At 35.9% G+C, this 12,670-nt stretch overlaps 1 protein-coding gene across 2 annotated transcripts; it reads right to left on the bottom strand.

Moving 5' to 3' along the window:
- Positions 1 to 372: 372 nt before the first annotated feature.
- On the bottom strand, positions 373 to 5,628 carry LOC121238084 (CO(2)-response secreted protease-like). 2 transcript variants are annotated; one of them, XM_041134941.1, is made up of 11 exons: positions 5,463 to 5,628; positions 5,044 to 5,150; positions 4,808 to 4,908; positions 3,950 to 4,114; positions 3,642 to 3,753; positions 2,880 to 3,432; positions 2,414 to 2,514; positions 1,963 to 2,205; positions 1,712 to 1,826; positions 1,336 to 1,552; positions 373 to 1,042 (listed from the first exon to the last, which is right to left on the bottom strand). In XM_041134941.1, the coding sequence occupies exons 1-11, from the start codon at positions 5,550 to 5,552 to the stop codon at positions 489 to 491; spliced, it is 2,358 nt and encodes a 785-aa protein (XP_040990875.1). In that variant the 5' UTR covers positions 5,553 to 5,628; the 3' UTR covers positions 373 to 488. The 2 variants fall into 2 exon arrangements, with proteins under 2 accessions (XP_040990875.1, XP_040990876.1); XM_041134942.1 differs by having other exon boundaries at positions 3,950 to 4,108.
- Between the last annotated feature and the right edge of the window lie 7,042 nt (positions 5,629 to 12,670).

The following is a 12,670-nucleotide window of genomic DNA, read 5'->3' as shown; positions in this document are numbered from 1 at the left end:
TTGCAAACGTTACGCTTCTTTAAATTGGCACTGCTACTGTTATTTAATTTGCTTCGTGTGATATCTCAATAATATATCGAAAGCATCGTATATTTACATTTTCAAAACACTTAATAATTATTAAACATACTTCTTTAGATTTTACAAATATAAATTCTTCCATATAACTATTAAAAATTCATAAAAAAAAAAAATTGGTTAAATTAAAAGAAACTCGTAACAATGAACGGATGAGAAAACACTTTAGATTTATAAAAGATAAATACTTTAACTAAAAAAATCGTATAAAAATAAAATAATAAATTAACGTGATTTGATATAATATAACTTTTATTATAAAAAATAAAAGAATCCAACGTATCATTATAAAATTATATCAGCTTATAATTTTTTTTTTTCCATATCTACGACTATATAACACTATCTTTATAAAATATTAAAATCACCAACTTTTTCACCTCCTAGACTAATTACTAGCATTTTGCAAATTATTGAACATTCACACTAAACACGGTGCGGACAGAATGTCGACCGTCAAACCATGTGAGAGACCCAAAATTGTAGCCACTAGGAGCCTCCTTGCCAAAGAATGAGACATTGTAGGACAACTTTGCCACACCCTTGAGAAAAACAAGCTTCTGAGGGAACACATCGACCACTAACCCCACCGGAGCATGAACCTTGGCAATGTAAGTGGCATTTGAGAGTCCCACGTTGGTCACTGTTCTTTGGATTGTTTTAGCTGCAGTTTGATTCCGACTGAGGTTAGCAATGGAGATGGATGGATAGTTGATGTCTGAGATGAGTTCCTTGATGGAGTTACTTGGGCAGCTGAAGTTGGTGTTCGATATCGATCTTATATCTTTCTCTGAATAGCCATAATAACAGAGGAATCTGAGATAATCTGTTGTCGTGGTTTCAAAGACCAGTCCTGGATGGAGAGCTTTGAGTGGGCTTATTTCTCCAGCCCCCATCTCATGTGGATTTGCAGACTTGCCCGAACCCTTTGTCAAAGGTTTCCCCACGTTGTCGCGAACGTTTGCTGCAAAATAAAGAAAGAGAACAAACTAATTATGCAACCACTTTTTTTTTTTGTTTATCTGTTCATCTTAAATCAAACTGATCATGAGCGTCATCTCATAATCATGTTATAAATTAAAGAACATTATATACATGTTGTTGACTTTTGTTTGTTATTCTCTTGAATCAATAAGTAATTATAATATATACCCTCAATATTCATGAGGTACGTCAACATGCAATGGCAGAGGCAGGCCGCCTGGGGCGGCGGATGTATCTTGGTAAATTTCCAACCTTAAAAACCTACGTACGTACCTGTTGTCATCAGTGCTGATTTGATCATGGAAGGAGTCCACCCAGGGTGCACTGACTTGATCAATGAAGCCGCGCCTGTTACATGGGGGCAAGACATTGACGTTCCAGATCTTATGGCAAATTGGGCTGGCTTCTTACCAACTGGAACGCTGCCAGGCTCATCAGTACGTGGAATCGTGCCAGCTAAAATAGCCACTCCCGGCGCCATTATATCAGGCTGCGCATGCAGTGCATAACTAATTAATGTCAAACTAGGGTTTTAATCTCATCGAACTACGTATGCCTTGCACCTCATATTGAAGTAATGGCAGTTGGACGCAACCACAAATTAAATACGTTGGCTAGAATAAGACTCAGCAGAAAGAAAGAAAATAACCTTGAGAATGTTTTCTGCTTGCCGAGCGGGACCTCTGGATGAGAAGTACGCCACAACTGGTGCAGGTTTATACCTTGGAATTTCAACTGTCGGAAGAATTGTTGCTCTTGGGTCCCTGTCGTAAAAGAACAGGAAAAATGAGCGTGCCTAGCTAGCTAACTTGATTATAAAGAGCTTAAAAAGACAATCACACTGCGTCAGATTGAAGAAAAGAAAGGAACGACATGGAAACTTTACAAAAAAGTACTCACTTGGTGGAATTGATGTAGTTAAGAATCTGCAACCCTTCAACACTGCCAACTTGTACGAATGGGAAAGTGCCCGAATCATATGGCACATCTTTCTCAGCCTCACTTATGAAAATAATCCCTATGGCTTCCATATCTTCTACGACTAGTTTCTTGATGTTCCTTGATATAGTTGGGTCGTTATCAACACAAACAACTATCTTGCCTGCAGCTTTCTCTGGATCTAATGATCCCGGACGGCAATTTCTGCAGTTTAATGTGGAAATTAGGACTTGTTCTTAACTAGAAACGGGCCGGAAAAAAGGGAACAATTAATATATTTGGAGGGAAACTTAGTGCGAAGATATCGATTAGTACTAGCTAGTGGCGCTGGCTTTTAGTTATTTGATTGAACGTATGCACTTAGAAAGTATATACAATGATAGATATTCAAAGAATAATGATCCACAAGTACCTTGCTTCATATGTGGGGGTAAAGTTAGAAGCAACATCCTTTCCGAAAACAAGAGGATATGTCCTCTTCTTGGTCAGGTTAGACAAGTTAATGGCAGATCCCTGGGAAAACATGATAGCACTCGGAGAGATAAGTTTAGATATTGGACAGCTAGCAATAAATGACCCCCCACGACCGAGAGAGAGAGAGAGAAAGAAACGTGATGACCCAAAAAAAAAAAAAAAAAAAGCGTTCTTGAGTTTGCATACTAAATTGCTTACCAATTTTGATAAGTAAAGTATCTATTTAGTAAAATAGTACGAATTGAGATGAAAATAATTGTTGTGAGATAGAAAATTTTATCCTTTTCTCAAAATTTTTTCTTTTTATTTTTTTAATAAGAAAAAGCATGTCACTATCGGTCTATGATTTGATGAACCAAACTGCTTGTGACTAGCAAGTGCTAGACTGAAAAAAAATAACTTACCCGGAAAGTTTTCCCGTTTCCAAGCTGTATGGTGGAGCAGAAGTCCCTATCAATACTAGAAGCCGCAACAGTAAAGATCCATGGAGCCGTATTTTTAATGGTGTAAGAAAAAGGACCATCGTTGCCTCCAGAGCAAGCAACCATGACCCCCATATTCTCTGCATGAAATGCTCCAATGGCAATGGGGTCATTTTTGTAATCTGACAGAAAGAAGTTGTCCGCTCCAATGGAAACTGATATTATGTCTACACCATCTTTAAGTGCATCGTCAAAAGCCTTCAATAAGGAGGAACTAGAGCATCCTACTTTTGAGCATGCCTTGTAGCTCGCAATCCTTGCTGATGGGAAGCCACCCATTGCTGTCCCTCCTGCTAAGCCATAATAACTAGCATTGACGACTGGGAAACCACCTGCTGTAGATGCTGTGTGAGTGCCATGATCTACATAATCCCTAGGCGATCCAGAAGAAGTTTTGCCTGCTGCTGGACTCATCTTGCTACCATTAATGGAGTTCATCTCTGGGGTGGGGTAGTATCTTGCTCCTATCAACTTCCTACATTAATGTACATTAATTTTTGCTAATAAGTTACCAATTCTAATTAAATACTGCTTATCCTAAAAGCTTGAACCGATCGACCAAAAAATAATGCATTTTTGCTCCTGACCTTTGCTACATTTCTTTTTCTTTGTTCTTTTTGGGATGTTATCTCTGAATTAATATTGTTTTTGGGAAGGTATTTGAAGTGTATTTGGATTAATTACCTGTTACAATTGGATAGTTTGAAGTCATGTCCCTCTATGCAAACTCCTTTCCATCTTGAAGGAATTTCCCCAATTCCCTTGTCATTGAAACTTGGACACTCGGGCCATATACCTTGAAAAAAAATGAAACAAAAAGAGATTAATATTCTCAGTTGATTACGTACACAGACCATGGCACTCACACAGCATCTGGCCGGCCAGAAAATTAATGTGAATCGTTGGATATATATATATATATATATATATATATATATATATAAAATCATATCATAGCTTTTTAAATAATATATATATATATATATATATACCTGTGTCTATCATCCCGATTATGACATCACTTGATACATGCTTATTATATGTTGCGCTCGCCCTCAATATCCCTGTTTCTGTTTCCAAGAAATCCCAAGAACGTGTGGTGTGTAGTTGAAGGACAGAATCGGGGAAGACGGACACAATATCAGGATGGCCTGCAGCTTTCACAATTTGATCACTTGTTTGGTATTCGATCGGCTTAAAAATTAACAAAATAATAAATAAAATTATGCTCAAATAAGTAAAGTGATAAACAAATTAATAAATAAATTTTTTTTTTTTTCAAGTGCGTGCATGCATGTGTCTTTCACATGCAAACAGTGCTAATTTTGGTCTGATTATATATTCTTTATCATTAATTAAATAGAAGTAGTAATTTCCTTGTTTTGATCATAATTATTAGCTGCACGTTATTTTATTTCACATTATTCATGTTTTGTCATGTCATCATTTTAGAAAGAAAAATGTTATTCTTTATTCTAGATTTTATCATCTTTAATTATATTTATTAATAAGGAACATATTAATTAGTGGTCAACATAAAAACTAGTAGTACTTAAAGTATACTATATCATGATCAGTATCATGCGGTGTGACGAGAGATTTAAATAATCAAGATAGCATTGCTCTATTAGAAATACGAAGGCGGATCTGATCTGTTCATGATATATATAATAAGCATGTTGATCACATCTTACCCATTGACGTATTACGATTATCTTCTTCTACTGTATATATAGAATAAGATACATTGATTAGAAATTACCACCATAATTATTATTTTTTTCAAATTATCCAACAATAGTAAGAAGCGGGAAAACTATTTAAAAGAGAGAGAGAAAAAAAATATTTACCAGATAAGATAGAAGCTTCATTCTCAGTAAGCATGGCAGAGAACCCTTTAAAAGCATGATTATAATGGTGGATTAAAGATCTTCTCTCATTCTGATCTTCACTGTCAAAAACGGGAAGGAGAAAACGAAAGAAAAAAGCCAGCTTATGATCAGTAGAATATATTGCAAGAAAAGATCAGGACCACAAAATAATGAGAAAAAAAAAATACAACATTATTGATGATGATAATGACAACCTCGGAATAATGGAGGACAATAATTGCATGTAAGCTGATTCTGCAACTTGATCTGATCCCAGCTCATTATTTGATGATGAAGTACTTCCCATGTAAACAACATAAGGCTGCCAAGAAAAACAAAAATTTATAGGTAGAGATCATCCACATGCAAGTTGGGATAACTCTTATCTTTCTGCTTTAGCATGCAGGCTTAATCAAATATTATGATTCATGGAGTTGAGGTGCGAGCTGACAATAAAATGATATATATATATATATATATATATATATATATATATATATAATACTCCTAATTTTCTTGGCCAACAAAATGGAACATAATAAATTATCACTACCATATATTTCGGAAAAGCTTCATGCAATCCGAAAATGGAGATCACTGATCTGATATAAACACACAAATCAGAATTATATACCTTGGGAGTTTGATTAGATGTAGCGATGCCACAGACGAGCAGAAAAGATATGGAGAAGATCAAATGGAGGAGTTGCAGAAGGGAAGCCATGGAAGATAGGATAAGAGTACTGCTTCTACGAGAGAGAGAGAGAGAGAGAGAGAAAGGACTTTCTCATGCAACCACCTATCTGTATATATATATATATATATATATATTTGAATGCCTTTTATTTTCGTTCTGGCCCTACATCTCAGATGAATGAAAAAGACAATTCATAGACTTGAAATGCAAGTAAACGAGTTTCTCTTTTGCAAAAGAGTACGCGAAGAAGCCTAACATGATATGCATGTTTCATTCACTTTTGACCTGCATGTACAAGATTTCTTCTTTATTTCCACCACCTTTATTCTCTCTCTCACTCTCTTTTCTATTAATTACGTGTTTTTTTGTTTAATCTTTATAATCTTGATCTTCATATATATATATATATATATATATATATATATATGTACACTTTGTTACGTCTTTTGTATTGGGTAATTCTCTGACGAACGAATACATGATTAATTGTATCATTAATCGAATATAGCCAGCTTGACCAGCTAGCTCTCTCAGAACCTCTATATATATATATATCTTATTAATCCATATAGCGCATGCAATTAATTTTAAGTGTCGACAGCCTCTTCACTAGCTATGAGTTGTACTTAGTGTTGACGTTATGAATGACCCTGAATTTCTTGATTAATCAACATTTTGCTCGATATTATAACCACTTCTTTCGGCTAAAGTTAACAAATCATGCCCCCAGAGAATACTTCTTCAAAGCATTTATTGTAGCCTCAAAGAATGACCTTATGATTTTGTTCCATGTTCCAAAAATATAATTAATCTTACAGCTAATATCATAACAAATGACACAGCTTGACCCTGATTTCCGGCATTATTATATATACTATTTGTACCGAAATGATTATAATTGGAACCCTTCGTCACTTCACTTCCTTTTGGCTGTATATTAATACAATCTTATCTTGCTAAAAATTAAATACATTATATTTGATATTTGTTAAGAAAAAATATAAATGATTAAATATAACTCTTTTCACCGGTTTAAATTTAAATTTAAACTTATGTGACAATTAATTTTACAATAATAAAGCGAACTGAATTCCTGAGTTTGAATTCATAATTTACACTCATAAATTGGGCTCTACGTATTATGCTATTAGTCACTACTCTCGTTGAAAGTTAGAGTTTTATTGGAAAAAGATATATACCGTAGCTAAACTAGCACACTCTTACTAATAATAAGAAAGAAGTAACATTAGATACAAATTTTAAATAGATAAATTTCATATAAATTTTAATTTATAAAAAAAATAATAATAATAATTTTTTATACTTTTTAAAAATAAGATCTATTTTTTTCAAGAGTTTCAATGAACTTGCCTATTTAAAATTTATACAAATCATATGGAAGATCCCGAAACACCAAATCAAAGAAAAGACACGTTGTTTGCCTGGTCATCAAGGATTCGGACAAGAGGGAGCTAATTATATATGACACGAGCAGGAAACACTTCAGAGGAAATAACGAGAGGATCGATACAGTCACAAACTACTATACTCAGCGCAAGATCGAGGCAACAGAACCGTCCACTTTTGCACTCTAGTCTACTTCGCACTCTAGGAATCTGCCGGAGATCTTTCCGGGGATGCTTTCACTAAACGCGTACACTGAAATGCAAAGCAGTCTAGAAGTGTTGAAGTCCTGCCCCAAGCAAGCAATCAACAATGACTGCTTGCTTTTCAACCTCCAGCGTGCAGCGCGCAACATCCAGCGCTCAACTGTCCATTGAATGTAAATAAATACATTCATACGTGAAGCGAGACATCTATAAATTGAAGCTCCATACGAGAGCTTCAATTCACACCCAAGAAGAGAAAAGAGAGAGAGCCTGGAGAGCTCTGAGAGAAAAAAAAAGAGTTGAGTTGAGTGGAGTGTGATCCTCTTCCTCTGTAATATTTTCTTGTGTACCACTATTTAATAGTGAAGCTCTTTTCTGTAGATGTAGGCAGTTGCCAAACCACGTTAAATTCTTGGTGTCACTGAGTGCGTAGAGTGTACTCTTTTATTACCGTTTTTATTCCTTCCGCTGTGTTGATTTTCCCAACAATAAATACGTACTTAATGTTTGATGAAATGCACTAAAGAATTCTTCCAAGGATCTAGTGTTTTGTTTTCGTTAAATGATGTTGTCCAACGTAGCAGATTTTCATTTCTTGATTTATCAGAATTGCATTATACACCTGAATACTATTCAGTGGGGCAAAATAAACAACTCTCTTAGCTTAAGAAAAAAAAAAAAAAACCACACACACACACACAACTCTCTTAAACTACCACATAATTTGCAATCACTCTCCAAACTATCAAAAAACTACAATTGTGGAGGGATAAAATATTAAGCTCAAGATTGGGCCAAGCCACCAGCCGGATAGGAGTGGGGTACAAGGAGAGACATGGAGCAGGTAGGTGGCAGGAGGTTTCAAAGTAGGTCAAAGGAAAAGTGGGAAGATAAGGGAAGCTGACACGTAAATAGGTCTAATCCCATCACTGCAGATTGACACACGCAACAAGGAGTTATATAAAAAACCTTCAGCTAGATGACCAGCGAGGCCTCCCGACTTCTTCTTCAACCTCGAGTGAGCTCCAGGGAGAGAGCTTATTTATCCAGCAGACCATTATCTATTCTTGTACAGTGAGAAATGAGAAAGTATAAGAGATTGTAAACAAATATATTATAGCGGAAACTCCACTCCCTAAACTCCTGTGGACATAGACCTAGTGTCGAATCATGTAAATCTTTATGTCCATTTCTCTTACTTTCTCTGCACTTATTTTCCATTTACAGTCATGGACATACGCAACACTACCGTATAGCCGTACCGAAACACTGTCGGGGGCACCGAACAATACCGATCATGACCCAGTCAACTCAATGGGCCGGAAATGACTCTTTATCTCCCTCCAACTTATTGAGCGATATTTCTTGCATCAATAACAATGTGCGCCATTTTCCCTTTAAAAATGTCAAAATCAACCCTAAAAATCTTCAAACGGGCAAAATAACCCAATTAAATTCAAGAAAAAGAAAGATCAATTGCAGCTGCCCATAGAAGTGCTGGCTTTCATCTTTTTTCGCTTCTTTTTTACTGATTTTTGTTTTAGCTGTGCTACGGATCAATTACTGTTCACGATTGATCCACAGCACATGTTATGTGTGTAATCTTTCTTTTTTCTTTTTGTGCAAAACGCACCTAACCTTCTACCCCTCTCTCTATCATCAGATCTCTCCCTTGCTCTCTCTCTCTCATATTGACTCTCACTCTCCTCGACTCTATTCCCTCATCATCGTCTCTCTCTCTCTTGCTAGGTCTCTCTCTCATCGTCTCTCTCTCTCTCTCCTTGATTCTCTCTCTCATCAAATCTCTCTCTCATCCCCCATCGTCTTTCTCTCTCCTTTACTATCTCTCTCTCATCCATTAGTTCTCTCTTGGATCCGTCTCACTCTCAACTCACTCAATGAAATGGTACATTTGCCGTCCACGTTAGGTGTGCGCCGGACGTAGCGAAACAGTGGCTACTCCCAAAAATATATATATATATATTTTTTTAACTTGTAAATTTGTAAAGGGCAATTGTGTCAACTTTAGTAGTTTTTAGGCGATTGCAAAAGTGATAGCTTGGGAGGATGATTGCAAATTGTGTCGTAGTTTGAGGACATTACGTGTACCTTTCCCTGTTCTGCTTCGTAACTCGTAAGCCTCAAATGTAAGTGGTATTCACCTTTTTAAGAGTACTAAAAATTCATAAGAAAAAAAAAAAGAAATAATTGTAGTTAAGAAAAAATATTACAAAAATGTTTAATTCTTCGTGTATCAGTTAATAATATACTGAAAATTATAAAATTTTAAATTTTAAAAATTTAAATTAAAAAAACTGATAAATGAGTTTTAAAAGTAAAATTATAATTACATAAAACACAGGAAAAAAAAAAACTAAACAAAAGTCCAATCAATTTGTTTGACAAGATAATAATTAAAGAACGGAAATGCGAACTAAGATTCAAACTCTTTTTCTATTTGTGAGTAGATGCTCCTCTTGTTCCATCAAATAGTCATTTACATATAAGAAAAAAAAGAAGAAGTAAAATAGAAAGAAATCAAATCAAAATTTACCATGCCTTATGTATAATCTTGATCAGAAATTTCTAAGCTACATGCCCAATTGTGAGGAGAGATTATTGAAAATCTTACCCGAGTCCAAAACATCTCACAATCATCGTTCTCAAACACTTTCCAAGCTGAAGCCAGACAAGTTAAGTGCAGGGAAATGGCCACTTCAATTCGCTATGCAAATGCGTATAAATTAAAAGAACATGGGTAAAACTAAAAGTAGAAGATGGAGAATAAGTACAAACCAGCAGTCACCAAGCATACCCAAAGGGCCAAAACCGCTCCGAGCCGCGATCAACAGCTCAGATCGATGCGCTGCACATTCTTTCTAACCATTCTCGGATAACATCCACACATAGAATGCATTCTGGGCTCCAATTGCCTACAATGGGCTTGTTTTGGCACTTTCTATATTCTGGGCTCGAAATGTTGGCATTTTCTACTTTCTGATTTGGCACTTTCTACAATCTACAGCCAAACCTAGAAGTCGTCTTGATTTTCTGAGCTTGAAATGCATACAATGGAAAGTCATCAGCCTACTGCAACAGAAGATCAAACGTAAGGAAGGCAAAACAAGTAACAGAACAAACTGAAGAAAAATGTTGGCAGGCTTCAGCAAATTAGGAGCAACTCCACCTCCAAGAAAGAAAAAAAAAAAGACTATCTTAATCATGAAAACACAACTTCCATACTCACACCTGACTGACATGCATTCAGCGTCAAAATCTTATTAATGGAGGGCACCCCCATTCGCTCCAAATACCCTTGACTTGGACGAGGTGATATTGGATGATTTAAAACAATAAAAGAAAAAATCCATGTATACTCCAATTTAAAGCAATTGCTTATACCTCTTGATGAATGCATAGTTAAAGCCAAGTAATGAATACCGTAAAACATTGTTTGCATTTCGAGATGAAAGAACTAATTCCTTTCCGTATGAATAAAAATATTTCAATAAAAATATCTCTAGCTAGTACTCATTACTATTATTGACGATAGAACTATTCTCCCCAAAATTACGTACCCATCCACGTAGAAAAGAAAGAGAAACTTGGAAACTAGATCAAAGAAAAACATGCTTACCCTCGTGGCATGTTGAACCAAGAAAACACCTCTCTCCAAAGAGACATCTTCATATATGACTGGTGTTTTCTCACTTACTACTTCCTATTTGCCTGTATTAGCAGGAGACCTTTCGATTATAGGATGGCCTTCAATGAAGCGATCAAGTACCATGCCCTGAGGATTTGAATCAGCTTCTATCTTCTCAATATCAGCTCCACACAGTGGACGATCCTTAAAGCGCGATATACGCGCTCTGATTTCAGTAAAGATTTTAAAAATTGGAATGAGGAAAACAAATTAGAATTTTGAAATGAAGAATATATTGAAGATCCATCAGGGGAAAGAAATGTGAAACGGGAACTTCCATAGACAGCTTACTTGCAATATATTAGAAAACAAGACAGACATTTGCTACTTTCAAAAAGAAGTGTTTGGAAACCTAAACAGCGAGGGGGCCTAGCTAGCTTAAATGTTTGGAAATCATATTAAAAGGGGCATAACTTCGGAGATGCATCCGCAAGGCGGCATCCTTCTTTGTCATGCTCGCCGATTGTAAATCATACCCAAAGGGACCCTTTGTAGAATCAGTGGTTGAGTAACCAGAATCTTGCTTCGTCTTGCTTTTTTCACTTGGTGTTGTGATGTTGTCGGGACGAACAGCTTTGACAAAAGGGCCGGGCAACTTGTCCGAAAGTTGAAAAATAAGGGCAGCTTAGGCCTATTTTTCTAAACTTTTCTAAATTTTTTAAATAAAAATAATAAATAATTTTTTTTATTTGAAAATAAAATAAAATTTTAAAAACAGTATTTTTATTCAACTTTATTTTTTTTTTTTTCAAAATTTTTTACATTTGAATTCAGTCTCTCATGCTGACTTTATTTTATTCACGGCCATAATTAGTACTTGAAGCCTAACGTAAATACAAACAGAAAAGCAAAGTGATAACTATTTTTTATTCTATAAATAATCCTTATAGCTATATACAATAATTAATAATACAAACAACAACAGATACAAAAGGAAGGACGAGGACCCAATACATACACCACAGATTCTGGCAGCCTATATAAATTACTAGGGACCTCATGCAATTCTAACGTGTAACAAAGTAGATCTTGGCCAGCCACAAAAAGAAAACCCGGAACTATAACAACAAAAGTACTGCAAATAATATTCAAATTAAGATGTACTAGCTAGCGCAAGTCTTTCTGGAATTATTAGCTAGGCATAACATCTCTGCCGCCGCTCCCCACCTGCGTGCCCATGCATCCGCATGAAGAATATGGAAATTTTACGCACTACCCAGCAAGCTGCCTGGGTAATCAAAGAGAGGCCTGCAACTATAGTAAGCAGAAAAGCCGAGATGAGAAGAAATACCCACGACGGTAAGGGTGGCAGAAAGACCATCACCAGTGAGATAGATGCTAGTGCTCCCCAGAAGACAATGAAACGGTCAAACAGTAATTGGGAGTATCTTGATCCCCGATTAGTCCTAAGAATCTTCTTCCTCGCAGCAAACGACAAGTAGTAGATGATCATGGCAGTCAAGGATACCCACAAGTTCTTAGGATGAGCGGCAAATACAGTCTTTACTTGGAGAAAGCCAATCGTTGTTGACATCAAATATGCAAAAAGGAGATGCCCCGTTTTGGAAAAGTTAATGCTCCCACCTTGCTCACTACAGCCACAATCACCAAAAACATAATTATGATACTGTTGACCTGAATATATACCTTGATGTCATGTATGATTTTTAATTCTTAATCGATCGCTCCTTGGCCATCGTGGCAAAGGAACAAGACAAACTAAACGTTTCATTTGCACGTTGTCATGAAACTAGCTAGAATACCATCAATCACAATCATATCATGAAAACAAAAAGAAAAGAAATCCGACTTCGATCATTGTTTCATAT

Source organism: Juglans microcarpa x Juglans regia, chromosome 7D (genome assembly GCF_004785595.1).
Source record: "Juglans microcarpa x Juglans regia isolate MS1-56 chromosome 7D, Jm3101_v1.0, whole genome shotgun sequence".
In the NCBI taxonomy this organism is placed as follows: Eukaryota; Viridiplantae; Streptophyta; class Magnoliopsida; order Fagales; family Juglandaceae; genus Juglans; species Juglans microcarpa x Juglans regia.
The sequence above is the reverse complement of the archived record's forward strand: the minus strand, read 5'-3'. Positions and strand labels throughout refer to the sequence as shown.

Bases quoted from the DNA above. Each gene is read 5' to 3' on its own strand.
- LOC121238084 (XM_041134941.1), bottom strand. From the start codon at position 5,552: ATGGCTTCCCTTCTGCAACTCCTCCATTTGATCTTCTCCATATCTTTT. The intron at 2,206-2,413 runs GTACTTGTGGAT...ATTAAACTGCAG, and splicing joins ACCCCCACATATGAAGCAAG to AAATTGCCGTCCGGGATCAT. The intron at 1,827-1,962 runs GTGAGTACTTTT...CTTTTACGACAG, and splicing joins AACTACATCAATTCCACCAA to GGACCCAAGAGCAACAATTC.